At 39.4% G+C, this 24,858-nt stretch overlaps 1 protein-coding gene across 1 annotated transcript in view; it reads left to right on the top strand.

The window, feature by feature from the left end:
* Positions 1–24,858, top strand: part of RNLS (renalase, FAD dependent amine oxidase) — a 317,899-nt gene that overhangs the window by 246,544 nt on the left and 46,497 nt on the right. The window contains exon 6 of the mRNA XM_032245603.1: positions 19,363–19,538. Within this exon, the coding sequence (XP_032101494.1) occupies positions 19,363–19,538 (176 nt within the window). The remainder of the gene's footprint in view (positions 1–19,362; positions 19,539–24,858) is intronic.

The raw sequence follows: 24,858 nt of genomic DNA on the forward strand, positions 1-24,858 counted from the left end.
GTTTTTTTCTTGTAAATCTGTTTTAGTTCTTTGTAAATTCTGGATATCAGCCCTTTGTCAGATGGGTAAACTGCAAAAATTTTTTCCCAATCTGTTGGTTGCCGATTCACTCTAATGATTGTTTCTTTTGCTGTGCAGAAGCTGTGGAGTTTGATTAGGTCCCATTTGTCTATTTTGGCTTTTGTTGTCAATGCTTTTGGTGTTTTGGTCATGAAGTCCTTGCCTAAACCTACGTCCTGAATGGTTTTGCCTAGATTTTCTTCTAGGGTTTTTATGGTGTTAGGTCTTATGTTTAAGTCTTTAATCCATCTGGAGTTAATTTTAGTGTAAGGTGTCAGGAAGGGGTCCAGTTTCTGCTTTCTGCACATGGCTAGCCAGCTTTCCCAACACCATTTATTGAACAGGGAATCCTTTCCCCATTGCATGTTTTTGTCTTGTTTGTCAAAGATCAGATGGTTGTAGATATGTTGTGTTGCCTCCGAGACCTCTGTTCTGTTCCATTGGTCTATATCTCTGTTTTGGTACCAGTACCATGCTGTTTTGATTACTGTAGCCTTGTAGTATAGTTTGAAGTCTGGTAGTGTGATACCCCCCCGCTTTGTTCTTTTTGCTTAGAATTGACTTGGCTATGCGGGCTCTCTTTTGGTTCCATATGAAGTTTAAGGTGGTTTTTTCCAGTTCTGCGAAGAAGGTCATTGGTAGCTTGATGGGGATAGCATTGAATCTGTAAATTACTTTGGGCAGTATGGCCATTTTCACGATATTGATTCTTCCTAACCATGAACATGGGATGTTTCTCCATCTGTTTGTGTCCTCTCTTATTTCGTTGAGCAGTGGCTTGTAGTTCTCCTTGAAGAGGTCCTTTACATTCCTTGTTAGTTGTATTACTAGGTATTTTATTCTCTTTGTGGCAATTGTGAATGGAAGTTTGTTCTTGATTTGGCTCTCTTTAAGTCTGTTATTGGTGTATAGGAATGCATGTGATTTTTGCACATTGATTTTGTATCCTGAGACTGTGCTGAACTTGCTTATCAGTTTCAGGAGGTTTGGGGCTGAGACAATGGGGTCTTCTAGATATACAATCATGTCATCTGCAAATAGAGACAATTTCACTTCCTCCTTTCCTATTTGAATGCCCTTTATTTCTTTTTCTTGCCTGATTGCTCTGGCTAGAACTTCTAATACTATATTGAATAGCAGTGGTGAGAGCGGGCATCCTTGTCTGGTGCCACATTTCAAGGGGAATGCTTCCAGTTTTTGCCCATTCAGTATGATACTGGCTGTTGGTTTGTCATAAATAGCATTTATTATTTTGAGATACGTTCCATCAATACCTAGCTTATTGAGTGTTTTTAGCATAAAGGGCTGTTGAATTTTGTCAAAGGCCTTCTCTGCATCAGTTGAGATAATCATGTATTTTTTGTCTTTGGTTCTGTTTATGTGGTGAATTACGTTTATAGACTTGTGTATGTTGAACCAGCCTTGCATCCCCGGGATGAAGCCTACTTGATCATGGTGGATAAGCTTTTTGATGTGCTGTTGCAATCGGCTTGTCAGTATTTTATTGAAGATTTTTGCATCTATGTTCATCATGGATATTGGCCTGAAGTTTTCTTTTCTTGTTGAGTCTCTGCCGGGTTTTGGAATCAGGATGATGTTGGTCTCATAAAATGATTTGGGAAGAATTCCCTCTGTTCATATTGTTTGGAATAGTTTCAGAAGAAATGGTACCAGCTCCTCTTTGTATGTCTGGTAGAATTCAGCTGTGAACCCATGTGGACCTGGGCTTTTTTTTGGTGGTAAGCTCTTAATTGCTGCCTCAACTTCAGACCTTGTTATGGGTCTGTTCAGGGTTTCGGCTTCTTCCTCGTTTAGGCTTGGCAGGAGGCAAGTGTCCAGGAATTTATCCATTTCTTCCAGGTTTATTAGTTTGTGTACATAGAGTTGTTTGTAATAATCTCTGATGATGGTTTGAATTTCTGTGGAATCTGTGGTGATATCCCCTTTATCGTTTTTTATTGCATCAATTTGGTTATTCTCTCTTTTCTTTTTTATTAATCTGGCTAGTGGTCTATTTTGTTGATCTTTTCAAAAAACCAGCTCCTGGATTTATTGATTTTTTTGAAGGGTTTTTTGTGTCTCTATCTCCTTCAGTTCTGCTCTGATCTTAGCTATTTCTTGTCTTCTGCTAGACTTTGAGTTTTTTTGATCTTGCTCCTCTAACTCTTTCAGTTTTGATGATAGGGTGTCAATTTTTGATCTCTCCTTGCTTCTCATGTGGGCACTTATTGCTATATATTTTCCTCTAGAGACTGCTTTAAATGTGTCCCAGAGATTCTGGTATGTTGTGTCATCATTCTCACTGGTTTCGAAGAACATCTTTATTTCTGTCTTCATTTCATTGTTTATCCAGTCAACATTCAAGAGCAAGTTGTTCAGTTTCCATGAAGCTGTGTGGTTCTGAGTTAGTTTTTGAATTCTGAGTTCTAACTTGATTGCACTGTGGTCTGAGAGACTGTTTGTTACGATTTCCATTATTTTGCATTTGCTGAGGAGTGATTTACTCCCAATTATGTGGTCAATTTTAGAGTAGGTGTGATGTGGTGCTGAGAAGAATGTATATTCTGTGGATTTGGGGTGGAGAGTTCTGTAAATGTCTATTAGGTTTGCTTGGTCCAGGTCTGAGTTCAAGTCCTGGATATCCTTGTTAATTTTCTGTCTGGTTGATCTGTCTAATGTTGACAATGGGGTGTTAAAATCTCCCACTATTATTGTGTGGGGGTCTATGTCTCTTTGTAAGTCATTAAGAACTTGCCTTATGTATCTGGGTGCTCCTGTATTGGGTGCATATATATTTAGGATCGTTAGCTCTTCTTGTTGCATTGATCCTTTTACCATTATGTAATGTCCCTGTTTGTCTCTTATGATCTTTGTTGCTTTAAAGTCTAATTTATCAGAGATGAGAATTGCAACTCCTGCTTTTTTTTGCTCTCCATTTGCTTGGTAAATCTTCCTCCATCCCTTTATTTTGAGCCTTTGTGTATCCTTGCATGTGAGATGGGTTTCCTGGATACAGCACACCGATGGGTTTTGTCTTTTTATCCAATTTGCCAGTCTGTGTCTTTTGATTGGGGCATTTAGTCCATTTACATTTAGGGTTAATATTGTTATGTGTGAATTTGATACTGCCATTTTGGTGCTAGCTGGCTGTTTTGCCCTTTAGTTGAGCTGGTACTTGTTGTTCCTTTATATGTGTAGAGCCTCTTTCAGGAGCTCTTGTAGAGCTGGCCTGGTGGTGACGAAATCTCTGAGTACTTGCATGTTCCCAAAGGATTTTATTTTTCCTTCACTTATGAAGCTTAGTTTGGCTGGATAGGAGATTCTGGGTTGAAAGTTCTTTTCTTTAAGGATGTTGAATATTGGCCCCCATTCTCTTCTGGCTTGTAGGGTTTCTGCTGAGAGATCTGCTGTGAGTCTGATGGGCTTCCCTTTATGGGTAACCCGACCTTTCTCTCTGGCTGCCCTTAGTATTTTCTCCTTCATTTTGACCCTGGTGAATCTGACGATTATGTGCCTTGGGGTTGCTCTTCTTGACGAATATCTTTGTGGTGTTCTCTGTATTTCCTGGACTTGAATGTTTGCCTGCCTTGTTAGGTTGGGGAAGTTTTCCTGGATAATATCCTGAAGAGTATTTTCCAGCTTGGATTCATTCTTTTCGTCGCATTCGGGTACGCCTATCAAACGTAGATTAGGTCTTTTCACATAGTCCCACATTTCTTGGAGACTTTATTCATTCCTTTTTACCCTTTTTTCTCCAGTCTTGCCTTCCCGTTTTATTTCATTAAGTTGATCTTCGACCTCTGATATCCTTTCTTCTGCTTGGTCCATTCGGCTGTTGATACTTGTGCATGCTTCACGAAGTTCTCGTGTTGCGTTTTTCAGCTCCATCAATTCACTTATATTCCATTCTATTTTGTCCATTCTCGTTAGCATTTCGTCAAATCTTTTTTCAAGGTTCTTAGTTTCTTGGCATTTGGTTAGAACATGTTCTTTAAGTTCACAGAAGTTTCTTACTACCCACCTTCTGAAGTCTGATTCTGTCATTTCATCACACTCGTTCTCCCTCCAACCTTGTTCCCTTGCTGGTGAGGAGTTGTGATCCCTTTTAGGAGGAGAGGTGTTCAGGTTTCGGGTGTTTTCATCCTTTTTGCGCTGGTTTCTTCCCATCTTTAAGGATTTATCCACCTGTCGACTTTGTAGTTGCTGGCTTTCAGATTGGGTCTCAAATCTTTCAGATTGACGTTCTGTTTGTTGATGATGAGGTTATTTCTGTTTCTTGGTTTTCCTTCTGACAGTCTGGCCCCTCTGCTGTAGGTCTGCTGAGGTTCACTCCAGGCCCTGCTTAGCTGGGGTTCACCTGCGGCAGCTGCTGAACAGCAAGGGTTGTTACCAGTTTTCTTCTTCTGCTATCTTTGTCCCAGAAGGATACCCACCTAGTGTCAATCTGATCTCTCTTTTATGAGGTGTCTTTTTGGATATATAGGGGCCAGGGAGCTGCTTGAGGAGACGGTCTCTTCTTTATAGGAGCTCAAATGGTGAGCTGCGAGCTCTGTTGTTGTTCATTCAGAGCTGCTAGGCAGGTACTTTTAGGTCTGCTGCAGCAGAACTCATAAACTGCTTTTTGTTCCCAGGTGCTCTGTCCCAGGGATTTAGGGCTTGCTTTATGAGTTTCCGTTATGCTGCCGCCACCTTTTTTTTTTTTTTTTTCCCTTCAGACCTGCCCAGCCCAGCAAGGAGGCAGCCTAGTCACTGTCGGCCTATAGCAGCTTTGCTGAGCTGCTGTGGGCTCCGCCCCGCTGCCGAGTGAACTTCCCTGCAGTCCTGTTTATATGGGTGTAGTTAGAACTGCTTTGGCGATGGTGGCCCGCCTCTGTTGGGGCGGAGTCTCTGCTGTGGCGGGTTGCCTTGGCAACAGCGGGCTGCCTTAGCAATTGCGGGTTGCCTTGGCAACGGCGGGCTGCCTCGGTAATGGCGGACGCCGCTTCCCCACAGAGCTGGACCATCCCGGGTTCAGCTGCGCTTGCTGTGAAAGTCTCAATCCAGAGTTTTTGGTTGCTGTTCTTTTGTGGGGGTGGGGCCAGCTGAGCTTGATCTCCTGGCTCCCTGCCTCAGAGCCTTTTTTAAGTTGGCGTTCCAGTCGCCTGTTGAAGAGGCACCGGGGTCTGTTTGTTTTCCCCTGCGGCCACTCACTGCGCTGGCTTAAACAGCGACACTGAGGTTTGTGGCGCTTTTTTTTTTTTTTTTTTTGCCCTGGAATCTACTGTCCTGGTTCTCTGCTCAGTCCCCTTTTTGAACCGGCGAATGGGCAACTTCCCGTGGCTCCAGTCGCCAGCCAAAAGGGCACCCAGACCGGTGTATTTTGTATGGAGAACCGTGGCTTCGGGGCGCCGACAAAGCAGCCATGCGGGGCAAAGCAGCGGCGCTGGCCGGCACAGCCGCGCTGGCTGAAACAGCTGCGCTGGCGACCGTGGAGCACATCTGCCCAGGAATTTCCTAGTCTGTGGGCTATGAAAACGCGGCGTCCACTCACCCTCTGCACTTTCACTGGGAGCTGCAATCCTGAGCTGTTCCTAAACGGCCATCTTGGATCGTCCCCCCGACATTGTTCTAATTAACTTTTGTAAAATGTTGATTCAGACCAGGCACAGCGGGTCCTGCCTGTAATCCCAGCACTTTGGGAGGCTGAACCTGGCAGATCATATGAGGCCAGGACTTTGAGACCAGCCTCGCCAGCATGGTGAAACCCTGTCTCTACTAAAAATACAAAAATTAGCTGGGTATGATGGCACACACCTGTAGTCTCAGCTACTCAGGAAGCAGGGCACAAGAATCACTTGAACCCGGGAGGCCAGGGTTGCAGTGAGCCAACAATGTGCCACTGCACTCCAGCCTGGGTGACAGAGCAAGATTTGGTCTCAAATTAAAAAAATAAAAAATAAAATAGAATGTCAATTCAATACCTAGAAAATTCTATTCAAGTACACATAAAACACTTAGAAGAACTGACTATATATGAGGCCAATCAACAAATCTTAAAGTATTATTGTCTTATTCCAATTTCATGCTACCATAAAGAACTTCCCTGAGACTGGATAGTTTGTAAAGAACAGAAGTTTAATTGACTCACAGTTCTGCACGCCTGGGTAGGCCTCAGGAAACTTATAATCATGGGAGAAGGTAAAGGGGAAGCAAGCTTGGATCTTTCTCACATGTCAGCAGGAGAGAGAGAAGAGTGAGGAGTGAAGGGGGAAGAACCCCTTATAAAAGCATCAAATCTCATGCAAGCTCACTCACTATCACAAAACAGCATGAGGGAAACCACCTCATGATCTAATCACCTCACACCAGTCTCTCCCCAGACACATGGGTATTACAGGGATTATGATTGATGATGAGATTTGGGTGGGGACACAGCCAAACCATATCATTCCACCCCCAGCCACTTCCAAATCTGATGTCCTCACATTTCAAAACACAATCATGCCTTTCCAACAGTCTGCCAAAGTCTTAACTCATTCCAGCATAAACCCAAAAGTCCAAGTCCAAAGTTTCATCTGAGAAAAGGCAAGTCCCTTCCACCTATGAGCCTGTAAAATCAAAAGCAAGTTAGTTATTTCCTACATACAATGGGGGTATAGCCATTGGATAAATGCTCCCATTCCAAATGGGAGAAATTGGCCAAAATAAAGGGTCTACATGCCCTATGCAAGTCTGAAACCCAGCATGGAAGCTATTAAATCTTAAAGCTCCAAAATGATCTCCTTTGATTCCATGTCTGACATGCAGTTCACATTGATGCAAGAGGTGGACTCACACAGTCTTGGGCAGCTCCATGCCTGTGGTTTTGCAGGATTCAGCCCTCCTCCTAGCTGCTTTCACAGGCTGGTATAAAGTATCTGCAGGTTTTCTAGCTGCATGGTATAGGCTGTCATTGGCTATACCACTCTGGGTTCTAGAGGATGGTGGCCCTCTTCTCACAGCTCCACTAGGCAATGCCCCCGTGGAAACTGTGTGTTGGGGGGAGGCTCTAACTCCACATTTCCCTTCTTCACTGCCTTAGCAGAGTTTTTCCATGAGGGCTCCACTCCTGCAGTGCACTTCTGCCTGAGCATCCAGGTGTTTCCATACATCCTCAGAAATCTAGGCAGAGATTGCAAAACCTTAATTATTGACTTCTGTGCACCCACAGGCCAACACTACATGGAAGCCACCAAGGCTTAGGGCTTGCACTCACTGAAGCCATGATCTGAGCTGTACCTTGGCTCCTTTTAGCCACAACTGGTGCTGAAGTGGCTGGGATGCAGGGCGCCATGTCCTGAGGCTGCACAGAGCAGTGGGGTCCCTGGGCCAGCACAGGAAGGTTTCATTTTTCCTTCTAGGCCTCCAGGCCTGTGATGAAAGGGACTGCCTCCAAGATCTTAAACATTCTATGGAGACATTTTCCTCATTGTCTTGGCAATTAACATTCAGCTCCTCATTACTTATGCAACTTTCTTCAGCCAGCTTGAATTTCTCCCTAGAAAATGGGTTTTTGTTTTCTGTCACATCATCAGACTGCAAATTTTCCACTTTTATGCTGTTTCCCTTTTAAACATAAGTTCCAATTCCAAATCATCTCTTTGTGAATGCATAAAACTGAATGCTTTTAAGAGGACCCAGGTCACATCGTGAATGCTATGCCGCTTAGAAATTTCTTCAACCAGATTCCCTAAGTCATCTCTCTCAAGTTCAAATTTCCACAGATCTCTATGGTACGGGCAAAATGCCACCAGTCTATTTGCTAAAGCATGGAAAGAGTGACCTTTGCTCCAGTTGCCAGTAAGTTCCTCATCTCTATTTGAGAACACCTCAGCCTCGACTTCCTTGTCTGTATCACTATTAGAATTTTGGTCAAAACCACTCAACAAGTCTCTAGGAAGTTCCAAACTTTCCCACATCGTTCTCTCCTTCTGAGCCCTCCAAACTGTTCCAACTTTTGCCTGTTACCCAATTCCAAATTCTTTTCCACATTTTCAGGTATCTTTATAACAGTACCCCACTCTCTGTGGTACCACTTTACTGTACTAGTCTGTTTTCACACTGCTATGAAGACATATTTGAGACTGGTTAATTTATAAAGAAAAGAGGTTTAATTAACTTACAGTTTTTGATGGCTAGAGAGGCCTCAGGAAACTTACATCATGGTGGAAGGTGAAGAGGAAACAAGCTTGGGCCTTCTCACATGGCAGCAGGACAGAGAGAAGAGTGAGGTTGAAAGGGGCAAAAGCCTCTTATAAAACCATCAAATCTCATGAGAAGTCAATCACTCACAAGACCTGCATGAGGGAAACTACCCCTATGATCCAATTACTTCACACCAGTTCTCTCCCTAGACACATGAGGATTACAAGGATTACAATTCAAGATGAAACTTGGGTGGGTACATAGCCAAACCACATCAATCATAGACCAACACAATTGGGACAGAATTCCTTTTAAAAACATGTGTTGTATAAGCAACATGTAGTTGGATGTGACCCAGTATGACAATCCTTTTCTTTAAATAAGCAAATTTAACCTGTTAATGGTTACAACTGATATGACCCTGAATCTCAGGCAGCTACAGTGCTTATTTCAAAACAAATGTTAATTTCTTTGGAGACTAGGCAACTTCTGTAGCTTTTGATTGTAAATATTTAATGCTTGAGTCTTCTAAATCTTACTACTCTTATTAGCAGTAGATGGTTATAATGCTGCTGCTACTGCTGAGGTTGCTGCCATTTTTATCAACATATGGTGTCCTGACCGTCACTCAAAATTGTAGACTAAAAACTTTTGTGGCTACTTCACACTTATTGGGATGGCTATTATTAAAAACAAAAACAGAACAAAACAGCAAAAAAGCGTTGGTGAGGATGTAGAAAATTGGAACCCTTGTGCATTGCGGTGGGAATGCAAAATGGTGCAGCCTATGGAAAATGATATGGTTGAGTCATCAAAAAATTAAAGACAGGATTCTCATATGATCCAGCAATTCTACTTCTGAATATCTATCCAAAAGAAGTGAAAGCAGGGACTTGAACTGAATTTGTACAGCAGTGTTCATAGCAGCATCATTTATAATACCAACTCAAGTTGAAGCAACTTGAGTGTCCATTAAAGGGTGAAAGGATAAGCAAATTGTGATATATACACATGATTGAATATCATTTGCCCTTAAGAAGGAATGAAACTCTAACCTGCTACAAAATATATGAACTTTGAGGACATTATTCTAAGTAAAATAAACCAGTTACAAAAGGACAAAAATCATATGACTCCAGTTATATGAGGTGCCTAGAGTAGTCAAATTAATACAGACAGAAATAGAATGGTGGTTGCCAGGGGCTGGGGGAAAGGGAGAATGGGTACTTATTGTTTAAGGGATATGGAGTTTCAGTTTAGGAAGATGAAAAAGTTTTGGAGATGGATGGTGGTCATTGTGGGTTTTTAAAAAACAAATTCAGGCGGCACGTGTGCAGATTTGTTACATGGGTATATTGTGTAATGCTGGAGTTTTTCAACAATCTCCCCCGTCCCATCCTCACCCTTTCTGGAATGCCCAGTGTCTATTGTTCTATCTTTATATCCATGTGTACCCATTGATTAGCTCTTACGTATAAGTGAAAACATGGGGGTATTTGATCTTCTATTTTCATTATTTTTTTGTAAAGGATATGATTTCATTATTTTTTATGACTGCATAATCTGTGATATATATATAATTTTCTTTATCGAGTTCACAATTGATAAACACTTAGGTTTATTCCCTGACTTTGCTATTATGAATAGTACTGCAAAGAACATAAGTGTGCAGGTGTCTTCTTGATAAAATGATTTTTTTTCCTTTTGGTAGATACACAATAGTGGGATTGCTGAGTAGAATGGTAGTTCTATTTTTAGTTCCTTGTGGAATCTCCACTATTTTCAATAGGGGTTAAACTAATTTACATTCCCACCAACAGTGTATAAACACTCCCTATTTTCTTCCACCTTGCCAGCATCTGTTGTTTTTTGACTTTTTAAAAATAGCCATCCGGACTGGTGTGAGATGGTATCTCATTGTGGTTTTGATTTGCATTGCTCTGAAGATTAGTGATGTTGAACATTTATTCATATGTTTGTTGACTGCTCGTATGTCTTCTTTTGAGAAGTATCTATTCATGACCTTGGCCCACTTTTCAATGGAGTTGTTTTGTTTTTCTGGTTGGTTTGTTTAAGCTCCTTATAGATTCTAGATATTAGACCATTGTCAGATGCACAGTTTGTAGATATCATCTCCCATTCTGTAAATTGCCTATTTACTCTGTTAATTAGTTTAAGTAAATCCCATTTGTCTATTTTTGTTTTTGTTGGATTTGCTTTTGAGGTTTTAGTCATAAATTCTTTCAATATGCCAATATCCAAAGTCATTCCTAGGTTTTCTTCTAGTATTTTTATAGTTGCAGGTCTTACATTGAAGTCTTTCATCTATCTTGACTGAATTTTTGTCTATGGTGAAAGGTGGTGTTCGAGTTTCATTATACTGCATATGGCTAGCCAGTTTTCCCCACCTCATTTACTAAATGGGGTGTCCTTTCCCCATTGTTTATTTTTATAAGGATACTTATAAATACTTATACTACAACCTTGTAGTATCCTTGAATTTGGGTAATATGATGCCTCCAGCCTTGTTCTCTTAAGATTGCTTTGGCTAATGAGAATTTTTTTTTTTGCTAATTCTGTGAAAAATGATGTAAGTAATTTGGTAGGAACTGCACTGAATCTGTAGATTGCTTTGTGCAGTATAATCATTTTAACGATACTGATTCTTCCTCCATATGAGCATGGAATATTTTCCCATTTGTTTGTATCATCTCTGAGTTCTTTCATCAGTATTTTGTTGTTCTCCTTGTATAGGTCTTTTATTAGTTAAATGTATTCCTAGATGTTGTATTTTTTTGTGGCAAATGTGAATGGAGTTGAGTGATTTGGTTCTCAGCTTCAGTGTTGCTGGTGTATTGAAATGCAACTGATTTTTTTGTGCATTAGTTTTGTATCCTAAAGCTTTACTGAAGTCATTTATCAGGTCTAGAAGTCCTTTGGAGCAATCATTAGGCTTTCTAGGTATAGGATTATGACATCAGCTAACAGAGATAATTCTACTTCCTCTTTTCCTATTTGGATTACTTTTATTTCTTTTTCATGCCTAATTGCTTTGGCTAGGATTTCCAATACTATGTTGAATAGGAGAAGTGAGAGTAGACATCCTTGTCTTGCTCCCATTTCTAGGGAGTGTATTAGTCAATTTTCATACTGCTGTAAAGAACTGCCAGAGATAATTTATAAAGGAAAGATTTTTAATTCATTAACAGTTCTGCAGGGCTGGGGAGGCCCCAGGAAACTTACATTCATGGCAGAAGAGGAAGCAGGCACATCTTACATGGCAGCACATGAGAGAGCACCTGTGAAGGAAGAACCATCAAACACTTATAAAACCATCAGATCTTGTGAGAACTCACTGTCATGAGAACAGCATGGGGAAACCTGCTCCAATGATCTAATTACCCCCCTCCCTCAATACATGGGGATTACAATTTGAGATAAGACTTGGGTGGGGACACAGAGCCAAACAATATCAGGGGGAATGCATTCAACTTTTCCTCGTTTAGTATGACGTTAGCCATATATGGCTCTTATCATTTTTAACTAAGTTCCTTTGATGCCTAGTTTGTTGGAGGGTTTTTATTGTGAAAGGGTGTTGGATTTTATTTAATGCATTTTTTGCATCTATTGAGATAATATGGTATTTGTTTTTAATTTTTTTAATGTGGCAAATCACATTGATTTGTGTATGCTGAACTGTCCTTGCATACCAGAAGTAAAACGCACTTGATCATGATGAAATATCTTTTTGATGTGCAGATAGATTCAATTTGCTAGTATTACATTAAGAATGTTTGTGATGGGCCGGGCGCGGTGGCTCACACCTGTAATCCCAGCACTTTGGGAGGACAAGGCGGGTGGATCACAAGGTCAAGAGATCGAGACCATCCTGGTCAACATGGTGAAACCCCGTCTCTACTAAAAATACAAAAAATTAGCTGGGCATGGTGGCGCGTGCCTGTAATCCCAGCTACTCAGGAAGCTGAGGGAGGAGAAATGCCTGAACCCAGGAGGAGGAGGTGGTGGTAAGCCGAGATTGTGCCATTGCACTCCAGCCTGGGTAACAAGAGTGAAACTCCATCTCAAAAAACAGAAAAATAGAAATTAAAACGATAATAAAAAGAATGTTTGTGATGGTATTCATCAGGGATACTGGCTTATAGTTTTCTTTCTTCATTGTGTCCTTACCAGATTTTGAATTATACTGGTTTCATAGAATGAGTTAGGAAAGAACCCCTCTTCCTCAGTGTTTTGAAGTCGTTTCAGTGAGATTGACACCAGCTTCTTTGTAGGTTTGGTAGAATTTGGTCATGAGTCTGTCTAGTCCTGGACTTTTTTTAGTTTGTAGATTTTTTTATTACTGAGTCAATTTTCTACCTCATTATTGGTCTGTTCTGCACTTTAATTTCATCCAGATTCAATCTTGTTAAGCTGTGTGTTTCCAGGAATTTATCCATCTCCTCTAAATTTTCTAGGTGGTGTGCGTAGAGGTATTCATAACAGCTTCTAAGAATCTTTTGTATTTATATAGTATCAGTTGTAATGTCAGCCTTATCATTTTTTGATTATGCTTATTTGAATATTCCCTTTTTTCTTGGTTAATCTAGCTACTTATCTGTCAACGTTGTTTATCCTTTCAGAGAACCAACTTTTCATTTTGATCTTTTGTATATTTTTGTCATAATTTTATTTCATTCTACTCTGCTCTTTGTTAATTCTTTTGTTCTTCTAGCTTTGGGTTTGGTTTGTTCTCATCTTTCTAGTTCCTTTAGATGTGAAATTAGGTTGTTAATCTGACGTCTTTCTATCTTTTTCATGTAAACACTTAGCAGAATAAATTTTGCTCTTAGCCCTGCTTTTGCTGTATCCCAAGGATTTTGGTATTGTGTCTATTTTCATTTGTTTCAAAACATAAAGTCATTCAACAGCAAGTTGTTTGTTTAGTTTCCATGTACTTACATGGTTTTTGATAGTTCCTCTTGGTATTATTCCTGATTTTATTCCACTGTGATCTGAGAAGATGCTTGATATGATTTTGATGTTTTTTAATTTATTGAGATTTGCTATATGACCAATCATATAGTCGATTTTAGAGAATGTTCCATGCACAGATGAGAAAAATGTACATTTTGTGGTTGTTGGGTACAGTGTTCTATGGTGTTTACTGGGTCCATTTGGTCAAGAATACAATTTAAGTCCAGATTTTCTTTATTATTTTCTGCCTCAGTGTTCTACCTACTGCCATCAGTGTGGTGTGGAAACCCCCCACTATTATTGTAAGGCTGTCTGTCTCTCCTTTTAGGTCTAGTAGTAATTGTTTCCTAAATCTTGGTGCTCCAATGTTGAGTGCACACATATTTAAGATAGTAGAATCTTCTTATTGAATTGAACCCTATATAATTATATAATACCCTTCTTTTTTCTTTTTTTTTTTTTACTGTAGTTGTTTAGAAGTCTGTTTTATCTCACACAAGAATAGCAACCCTTACTCTTTTTTGTTTTCCATTTATGTGATAGATCTTTCTCCATTCTACTACATTGAGACTGTGGCTGTCATGTGTGAGATTGGTCTCTTGAAGACAGTAGATAGTTGGGTCTGTTTTTTTTTTAATCTAGTTTGCCAATCTGTGTTTCTTAGGTGGGGCTTTTATGCTTTTATGTTCAAGGTTAATACTTATATGTGAAGTTTTGTTCCTGCCATAGTGTTGTTAGCTAGTTGCTTTGTAGTCTCAATTGTGTAATTGCTTTATAGGATCTGTGTACTTTGGCCTTATATATGCTTTTATGGTTGCAAGCATCGTTCTCTTGTTTTCATGCTTAGAACTTCTTTGAGCTTTTCTTGTAGGACCACTCTAGTGATGCAGAGTTCCCTTAGCATTTGCTCATTTGGGAAAAACTTTGTCCTTCATTTATGAAGCTTAGTTTAGCAGGATATAAAATTCTTGGCTGACTCTTTTTTCTTTAGAAAGCTAAAAATATATCCCCAGTCTCTTCTTGCCTATAAGGCTTCTACAGAGAAGTCTGCTGTTAGTCTAATGGTGTTTCCTTTATGGGTAATTTATCCCTTTTTTTCATCTGCCTTCCTTTGAGATTTTTTCTTTCGTGTTGACCTTGGATAGTCTGATAATTATAGGCCTTGGAGATTATCATCTTGTGTAGTATCTTGCAGTAGTTTTCTAAATTTCTTATATCTGTATGTTGACCATTCCAGCAAGGTTAGTGAGATTTTCCTGAATTACTCCGTCAAATATGTTTTCTAGGTTGCTTTATTTTTCTTCTCTCTCAGGAATACCAACCCGTTGTAGGATCATTCACTTTACATAATCCCATATTTCTCAAAGGCTTTCTTCATTTTTCTAAATTCTTTTTTATTTCTTGTCTGGATTAATTTGAAAGATCAAATTTTCAAGCTCTGAAATTATTTCTTCTGCTTGGTCTAGTCTATTGTTAAAGCTTCCAACTGTATTTTGAAATTCTTTCAGTGAATTTTTTCATTCCAGAAATTCTAATTGTTTGGGATTTTGTTGTTGTCGTTGTTTGTTAGTTTTTTTTATGTAGCTATCTCATCTTTCATATCCTGAATTGTTTTTCTAGTTTCTTTGTATTGGATTTCAACTTTCACTTGGATCTCATTGAGTTTCCTTAAAATCAATATTTTGAATTCTTTATCTGCCATTTCAGGCTTTTCATTTTGGTTAGGACCTATTGCTACAGAGCAAATGAAAGACTTTGGAGTTGTCAGTTCATTCTGGGATTTTTACTGCTAGAGTTCTTGCACTGGTTTCTTCTCATATGAGGGAGCTATCACTGTTATTTTTGAATTTGCTATGATTTGGATAGGAATTTTACATTTTGTAATTCTTTTTTATCTTGAGGGCATGTTGTATGTTGTGTATGATGATTTGGCTTCCTTTCTGGGTGCTTTCAGAGGACCAAGGTGCTGTATGGGTCCTTCATTGTGGATAGCTTTTGTGTGGTGGCTTTCTCACATGCTGCTGGTTGTAGCAATGTATTCGACATGTCAGCCAACACTCTGTCTGCTGCTTGGCTGAGAGTGTGGAAGTCTTATCACATACACTAGCACCCAGCCATTATGGCAGCAGGTGTTTTATTTGGTGGTGGAGTTCAAGCTCTAGTCCAGTAGGTGGCACTTAAGAGTAGGAGTGTCTCAACCTCAGGTAGATTGAAGATGAGTGGAAGCACCTACCCTGATGTAGAGAGGAGGAGACTGTGTTGGAGCATGCTGAGGTCTAAAGGTGGCAATGGGTGGAAGATGACACCCTCTCCACAATCTTTCCTAGCCATCAGTGCTGCCCCCTTCACCAGTTGGTGCCACATCCTTCATTTCCTTTGTCCCAAGGGAGACTTTAAGTGGGCTATGCTCCCCATTCCCTTCAAGGCAGCCTACACCAAGGGTGAGATCTCCAGGGCTCCCACAGCTCCACAGGAACCCACAAGCCCCCTGTGTTTGCCAGAGACAGAGTGGGTTGTGGGGTATGTTTATGGGGAATCTGGTGGTATGGTGATTCAAAGGCAGAGATTGCCTGGGCAGGGCAATGTCCCACCACAGGTACACAACCAGTATGGCTCAGTTCTTCCATGTTAGTTCAGGTTTGAGGGAAGTGTAGGCATGCTTAACATGAGCTTGCCACCTGGTTCTCTGACCCTGAAAAGTTCCCCCAAGTCACCACTGACACCATTGCCCTGGATCCGAGGGTAGAGGGGCTCCCCAACTGTTTGACAGTCAGTGGATTGTTGCAGGGGTGAAGGGAGCAGAGAAGCACTTCCACCCCCTCTTACTATAGGGTTTTGAGTTCCTTAGGGTTCGATCTCTGCCAGACCCTTGCTGATTTTTTTCTGTACCCCAGCTTTTTCCCCTGGGCACTCTGACAGGTCCTGGATCTCTTCTGTCAGTTTTCCATTTGGAACATGTCCATTCACAGGTAACTTTGATCTTTCTGAAAAGAATTGGCATTCAGTGTCACTATCAGCCATCTTGAAAACCAGCAGCTTGATGGTGACTATTATAAAACAAGGTGAATTTATTCAATGCTACTACATAAAATGGGTTAAAACATACGTTTTATGTTATATATATTTTACCAAACACACGCAAAAAAAATTAAATCCTGCTCTGCCTGTACCCAGGAATAGTCCTCCATTGTCCCTGGGGTGTTGATGTAATGATCACTGTTAATGCTTTGAGAGAAGTTAGTTCTGTTATTCCTTTCTATAGCTGCCCTTTCAACAGTGTAGAGGTGAAAACAAGAATATTACCTAGGAATGCCTTCTGTTTGTGTAGCACTTTATATTTGAAGGAAGGCTTTTATGTGGGTAATTCATTTAATCCTCATGGCAGCCTTGTAACGTCAGTAGTGTTGATCCCTTTTAACTGATGGAAAAACGTGAAGCCTGAGAGGTTAAGTTGTCCAAAACTATAGGGCTATTAAAGGATGCAGAGGTTCAAATACTTATCTTCTGACTCTATAGCCATTGATTTCCCAAAGTAGAGAAATAACTGTCAATTTACTATTAGCTTTACATTTAAAATGCCAAAAGCTAGGTGATATTTTTGTTAAACTGAATAAAGAAAAGAAAAAGAAAAATTGCATCATTAACTTCCCAGTGACCAAGAAATAACGATTATGGTGAATTTATGCTCTAAATCCTATTAACATATTTGTGGCTTTTTATACCTATCTATTTTCAAACTTTGGTCACGTTTAAATTCTGTTTGGCTTTTTGTGTTTTTAGACATTAGCTTCTGAAAATACACTTTAGTTTGGGGGTTAGTGGGCTTTTCTTAAAAACTCCCCAACCCCCAAATTAAATTTTTGTTTACAGTCGTAGCTAGTCAAATTTTTATCTAAATTTTCAAAATAAACGTACAATTCCAATAAAAATAAGTAGCCAGGTTCTCTCATTGTTATGTAATAACTATTTCACTTTAGGTCTTAAATTTCATTTTTTATTGCTTTCCTTGAAGTGGATGGCTAATGTAAATGGGAGAAACCTGGCATCACACCATCACTGGTCTTAGTGACTTTATGAGTTCCCCCTAGAACAAATAGCTGGGTCAGTGCAACCTCCAAATTCTCAGCATGCAGCTAGCATTCATTTTCCTTTGAAGCCTGCCAAAGCCTAGATAAGTCAACTCAGAGCCCCAAGTTTCCTGCTTCAGAATGCTGACCTAGTAGTTGTCTCTGTCACTGGGAAGATGTGGTACTGTATGAAAGAGGGGCGGCATTGATACCCCTTCATTGTGAAAAAGCCTCCCTGAATTTTTTTAACTGATAACATAAATAACACTTCCTAAGGCAATATGCAATAGATTTCTCACTGTGGTGGTATTCTGTGAAAGAACTTGAGATTTTCCACTCCTGGGCCCTTCCCTCTGTACAGAACCTGTAAAGTCTTCACTGACAGGTTACACATTGAACGTTCAAAGAGGTGGACTCTTTGTTTCCTCTTTCAAGTTGTTCCAGCTACTGTGAGGTGAAAATACTGTACAGTCCAGCTTACCATTGCATTTACTGCACAAATTCTGAATTCAGGTCCCTCACCTCATGTGAAGCTCTTTGGAAGCATTCACTGTACTTTACTTTTTTTTTTTTTTAAGAATTATATATCATGCAGCTCTAAGATCTTTGATTTTCTTTTTTTTTTATTGCATTTTAGGTTTTGGGGTACATGTGAAGAACATGCAAGATTGTTGCATAGGTACACACGTGGCAGTGTGATTTGCTGCCCTCACTGTACTTTAAAAAGCTTGCAGCATGTTGGGACTCTTCTCTTGTGTTTTGCCATAAAATTCATAAGCCAGGGTTCATTGTGCTGAGTGCAATGGAAAAATGAAGTCCTTTCACAAAACATGACTCACACCTATAATTTAGGCAACACTCAGGAAGCTTTTCCCTTGTATCTGGCTTATTGCTTCCATTCCCATAGCTTACATTTATTAAGCACCTACTCTGTGTCAGAAATTGTGCTGAGCATTTCATGTGTACTGTGCCATTTAATGCACGTCATAGGCCTATGTGGTAGCTACTAACTTATTCTCATTAGAAAAAAAAAACATAAAAGGGTTAATCGGGCACATAGCGGGTAAGTGGCTTATGTCAACTCTTTCTTTCCTGTGTCAGTTGTACTGCTGTAACTCAAATAGATGATTGTATTACTTTTTACAATCCCAAGTTAAAGAATTTCTAGAATCAGGTTTGACTTCTCCCAGTGACTTACACACTTTAATATTCTCTTCTCTCAGGAGGGGGAGGTTCCAATTTTCATATTATATTTCATATGTTTCAGATCTATTATTGTTTTTCCCTCAGCTTTCTCTTCTGCATGATTTAAACAAATAGCAAGCAAACTCTTGTTAATATTCCTTCCAAGATGGTACTTTCTAATGTCTCAGTTACTTAAGTTTCTTTCAACTCAAACTTTGATTGCTCTATATTCTACTAAGGAGTGAATGATACAAAGCATATACTCATTTGTGATTATGAACAAACAGCAAAAAAATCAATGGCAAACAAAAATGGAAAGTTGCTTCATGTTTTGAATGAGGCAGACTTTTATTTTTAATGATGATTAAAACATAAATGGTAGTTAAAACATAGAGGAGAATATTATGAGGACAAGCCTGTTTTTAGAGAGGAACTTGGTTTCTTCTTGTTCTAACACTTGTATAATTTCCACAAAATATATTTCAACCTATTAAGCATTAATTGAATGAGACAGGTATTTATTGAACATCTATTGAACATTTATTTGTGAAGAATATAGACTCTGTATTTAAAAATGGACACTGCCCTGAAGAAGGCATGAGAGAAGACAAACAATATATAATTATATCCAAGGCAGTTCATATTAAATGCTCTTCTACCCTTTCTTACAGTTCTTTAGCAAGACCTGACAATTTGTTCACTAAAACTTGTCTTGAATCTGTCTTCCTCTTTAGAGAAGTTTGATTTTGAATTTCAGAAATAGCCTAATTTGTGTTTTAAAGATTGGAATAAGTTTTTCCTCCATTTATTGCCTGATTATTGTGATCAATTCTTAAATCTGAATTGAAATACTGAGAGATGCTTGCATGCTACCCACTTTAAGATGCATCTTTATGATCCTCTTATGCCACAGAGTCATCAGAAATTGGGCCTTCCCTCGTGATTCACACCACTGTCCCATTTGGAGTTACATACTTGGAACACAGCATTGAGGATGTGCAGGAGTTAATCTTCCAGCAGCTGGAAAACATTTTGCCAGGTTTGCCTCAGCCAATTGCTACCAAATGCCAGAAATGGAGACATTCACAGGTAATCAAAGAATCCAGTGGTCTAAGCACAACAATTTTCTTAATAGGCTAACAGAACTGATATTACTTCTTTATCCTTTGCATTCTGTAGTAAAAGAAATTAACTATGTGATCTTTGGAGCAAATATTTGTTTGCTCAATACATAAATATAACTTCTACATGTTTTATTGTCCTATTTTTCAACAAGAAGTATATACAATTTTCACCAATGTTATTTTCAAATTCTAGCATCTCAAGACTTACAAACCTTGATATTCTGGGGTCTTCACTTCGGAGAAGGCAGGTTATATATCCAAATGCAGCTGTTTCTTTGGGGTTTTTCTAGATCCGTCCTGTGAATATTTAGAAACCACTGTAACCTCCCAAAATTTTGCAATATGTCAAATCAACCTTGTAAGTATATTTTGCTACCACAATTTTCATTTTTATTAAGTTTCCACTTTGGTTTTGACTGCTGCCAGCTGAGCTCTCTGGGGAGAGAGGTAAGTACCTGCATAGGACAGCTAGTTGAGCTGTTTTTCATGGTTAGATAAACTTTATGATCACTCTGCTAGTTCAAACTTAAAGCTCTTTATACTAAGTAAATATTGAGTTTTTTGAAAATTTCTGCATATTTCAATGGAAAGGAGTATTCACAGAAAAAGTATTTTGATCCATAAACTCAGTAGTGAAGTCATTTAGCAGACAATGGGGCAAAGGGCAGATAGAGTAGAAAAAGCAGTGAATTGTCCATTTATTTCCTGGGATTTCTGCGCCTGTTGATGAACTGATTTATCAGCCCTATTGGTTATCCAAACTATGAAGCCTATAGAAAAAGTGGTGTTGTGGGAAGTTGCAGTTGGTTTTATAGATTTTAAAGGACTTTCTAAAATCAGAGTAAATAGTAAATTACTTCCTAAAATATTACAGCAGGTCTATGTTTTACTCATATCTTCTCTAGTTAAATTATACAGTGAACCTTTGGGGAAAATATTTAAACACGTCATGGTCACCTTAGAAAACTTTACTTTTTCCTTTTAAAAGCACTGAAAAACCTGAATAGCTATTATCTTTAAGTGATATTGAACTCAATTTTAAGTTGGCTTGAAAAAGAAAACGTCCACATTGGCTGCAAAACCTGAAAGGGAATAAGTTATCATCCAGACTTAGATGTTTGCATATTCCACTATTCATATACTTCTCATAGTACCTTGAGGATCATTTTACAGAACATAACATTGTCATTTATGGTGGAAATATTACCTAAATTGTGTTTCATTCATATGTGTATGAACATCACCTTAAAAAAAAGAATAATTAATGAAAAGTCTAGCTATTTAATATCCTCATTTGAGGCTTTCACGGAGCTGGTGTTCCCTGCTTCTAGCAATGTTGGTTGGTGTGAATGCCCCATTCTAGACCCCTCAGGCTTGATTTCTCTATTCATTTTATATTCCCCCTTTTTCTCTTCTTTAGTGACCCTTAACATTGCATCTTGCCACTTAGGGGATGTGGAAGGTAGAGAGGAAGAAGAAAAAGGAACAGGTAGAGCAATAAGGAGCAGCTATAGTGTGCCAGGCCTGAAACTGGGCAATTCAAAGATGGGATCTTATTTAATATCAAAAGTAGGCTTACAAACAACAATGAGATACCACTACACACCTAGAATGGCCAAAATCCAGCACACTGACACCACCAAAGATATGGAGGAATAGGAACTCTCATTCATTGCTGGTGGGAATATAAAATGGCACAGTCACTTTGGAAGACAATTTGGCAGTTTCTTATAAAACCAGACATTATCTCACTATACAATTTAGCAATCACCTCCTTGGTATTTACCCAAGAGACTTGAAAATTTATGTCCGCAAAAAAAGCTTGCACATGGATGTTTATAGCAGCTTTGTTCATAATTGCCACAGCTTGGAAGTAACCAAAATGTCCCTCAGTAGGTGAATGGATAAATAAATGGTGGTATATCCAGAAAATGGAACATTATTCAGCACTGAAAAGGAATACCATTAACTAACATGGAGGAAATTTAAATGCATATTATTAAGTGAAAGATGCCAATCTGAAAAAGCTACATATTGTATGATTTCAACTATATATGGCGTTCTAGAAAAGGCAAAACAATGGAGACAGTAAAAAGATCAGTGGCTACTAGGGGTTGAGGGTGAGGGAGGAATTACTAGACAGAGCAGAGGGAATTTCTAGGGCAGCAAAAATTTATTTCTGATACTATAGTGGTAGATAAATGTCATTACTCATTTGTCTAAACTCATAGAATGTTCAATACTAAGAGTGAACACTAATGTAAACTAGGAACTTGGAGTGATAAAGATGTATCAGTGTTGATTCATCGGTTGTAACAAATGTGCCAAACTGGTAGGGAATGTTGATAATAGGGGAGGCTGTGCATGTGTGGGAGGGTAGGGGGTGTGTTAGAAATCTCTATACCTTCCTCTCAGTTTTGCTGTGAACCTAAAACTGTTCTGAAAAAAAATAAAGTCAATTTAAAAAAAGAAAAAATTCAACTTAAAAATGTATCTAGTGGTAAAGATAAACCCTAAATAGATTATTTTAAAAATATATATATTTTAAGCAGTCTTATGGGTTTGTTAGTTTTAACTCCCTATAGCGATGAGCACACGAAGCCTCAGAGAGATTAAATAACTTCCTTAAATCTCCACGGCTAATAATGACAAAACCAGTCTACCTGCCTCTCAAGTCCTTCCCTCCTCTTCACTCATCTTCTATTTCCTATTGTTGTAATGAATTCTCAAAATCTTGGTAGAAAACAACACAAATTTATTATCTTAAAGTTCTGTAGGTCAGAGTCCAAAGTGGATCTCACTGGGATAAAATCCAGGTGTGGTCAGGGCTGCATTCCTTTCTAGAGGCCCTAGGAGACAGAATCCATTTTCTTGCCTTTGTCACCTTCTAGAAGCTGCCTGCATTCCTCTGCTTGAGATTCTTTCCATCTTCAAAGCCAGCAACAGCAGGTCAAATCCTTCTTCCACTCTGACCTTTTCTTCTACCTCACTCTTGTGATGACATTGGGCCCACCTGGGTGATACAGGATACTCTCCCCATCTCAGTTCAGCTGATTCGTAATTTTAATCCATCGGCAACATAAAATCTTCCTTTCCATGTAACATAACATGTGTAGGTTCCGGGAATTAAGGTGTGGATGTCTGTGATAGGGGCATTATTTCTGCCTGCCACACCCTCCTTTCTCCAAATCCCTTGATGGATCCCTTTATGAGGCATTGTCTCCCTCTTCCTCATAAAACTTCTGGAGACAGCATCAGCCATGTAAGGTTCAAGCCACCCTATAGGAGCAGCTGCTATCTGCAAAAGATAAGAGGAGCACTTTGTGTGGGGACAGTTTCTGGTTTCCCTGGTGTTGCTCTCCCAAGCCTAGTGCTTTTCCTGATGTCGCATATCCATATCCACAATTGCAACAGTGGGGTGAAAAGTGTTTTTTCATGTATTCATTTGGTTATTCATTTATTCAATAAGCGTTTAATGAATGCCTACAATAAGCCTAGTACTCTGCTCAGGAAACTCTCGAGATTAGCATTTGCTGAGAGCCTTCTCCTATGACTCTAAACTGAAGTTGTCTTGGGTAAAATAATGGTGCCTTCTTGTGGGTGCCACTCTTAAACCATGAAAGAGGCAGGTGAAGAAAGAAGGCGTTTTTGAAAGACTTGGGAGCTGCTTCTGTGCATCCCATTTTGAATTTGAATAAAGCACTTCAGTAGGTGGTTCAAACAAACAGAAAAACATTGGCAGATTTTTTGTTGTTCTCAGTTCCTCCCTTTTACAGCTATTTGCCTTCCATAATTTAAATGTTTAGCCAGTTAATATAACTTGATGCTTAAGTCTGTTATGCACCGAATTAAGGTTTCTGTAACAAGTATGATATATTAACTCTTTCACTAGAAGAATTACCGAAAATGTCTTTCCATTTACCTTGACAGGGGACATTTAATCAGTTTGATAACCCTAATATTCTGACCATTATTTTATGCTGTGCTTTCCTTTGTTTCAGTGTCTATCATGATGCCCTTCTCAAACCATAGCAAACTTCTGATTTGCATTCAGGTTTAGCTCTCATTTTCCCCATCCATCTTTCCTAAATTCCAGAAAATGCTAGTAGCCCTTTTCCTTACTTTATTTAGCACTCTCATATATTACTTTATTTATTTTTTAATCTCCAAATGTATATTCAGATACCAAGGAAATCAAGAGAGGAACTTAGGGGGAGGAAATGAATACATTGGCATTCCATATCTTGGAAAAATAAATGGATGTGGACTAGCCTATTAAGCTTCTATAGTACGACTAGAAATCAGTTATCTTCCACAGTTATATATCTTCATTTAGTATTTTGCCCTGAGTTTGTACCTTTTCTCTTCCTTTTCCTTCTTCTTCTTTTTTTTTTTTTGCAGAGGTGGGATCTAAACTCTGTCACCCAGGCTAGAGTGCAGTACATGATCAGAGCTGACTACAGCAGTCTTCCTCAAACTTCTGGGCTCAAGTGATCCTCTCGCCTCAGCCTCCTGAGTAGCTGGGATTACAGATGCACACTACTGTTCCCGGTTAATTTTTTTAAATGTTTGTAGTCATGGGGTCTTGCTATGTTGCCAGGCTGGTTTCAAACTCCTGGCCTCAGGCGATCCTCCCACCTTGGCCTCCCAAAGTGCTAGGATTACAGGCATAAACCAGTAGGGAGAAGATTCCATAAGTGCTAAGGCAGAAGCCAGAAGCCTCAGCCTATTTCCATACAAATAATGAAGAAGAAAGTAACTAGAAATATAACCATGGTAGTTATTGGTTATTCTTAGTTATTCATGGGTGATCTTAATTCTTTTATTAATGCCTCTCAGGTCTGGAAGTGTGAACCTGGGGCGACATTGTGAAATGAATGACCCTAAGGCAAAACTCTTTAAGCCCTCTGTCACGCCCGCATAAGGGCTGCTGGAGAGTGCCTTGGCTGTGAGGCATTGCCAGCACTAGGAAAGTGCCCACTGTTTAGCCAGCTAGGGAAGGAGCTGTCCAAGATGGCGGAGACGTCTCCTTCCCTGGAGGAGTTAGAAAACTCTGCGTCTCCTTCCCTAGAGGAGTTAGGAGAAAACTACACTTCTCCAAGCTCTTTTGGTAGGCCTGTAGCTGTCAGGTAGGCCTGCAGACATCCAGGGGCTTAATTGTCTCTATGTGATGCACTGCTTCAGTGGTCGCATTCCGTGTCCACTCTCATGTTCCACTTCTGCACCTGGCTCCTTTTTTCTTAGAGATAATCAGTAAAAGTAATATAAATCTTAATATCTTTGTT

Source organism: Sapajus apella, unplaced genomic scaffold, assembly GCF_009761245.1.
Source record: "Sapajus apella isolate SASKATOON/1434 unplaced genomic scaffold, GSC_monkey_1.0 scaffold58, whole genome shotgun sequence".
Lineage (NCBI taxonomy): Eukaryota > Metazoa > Chordata > Mammalia > Primates > Cebidae > Sapajus > Sapajus apella.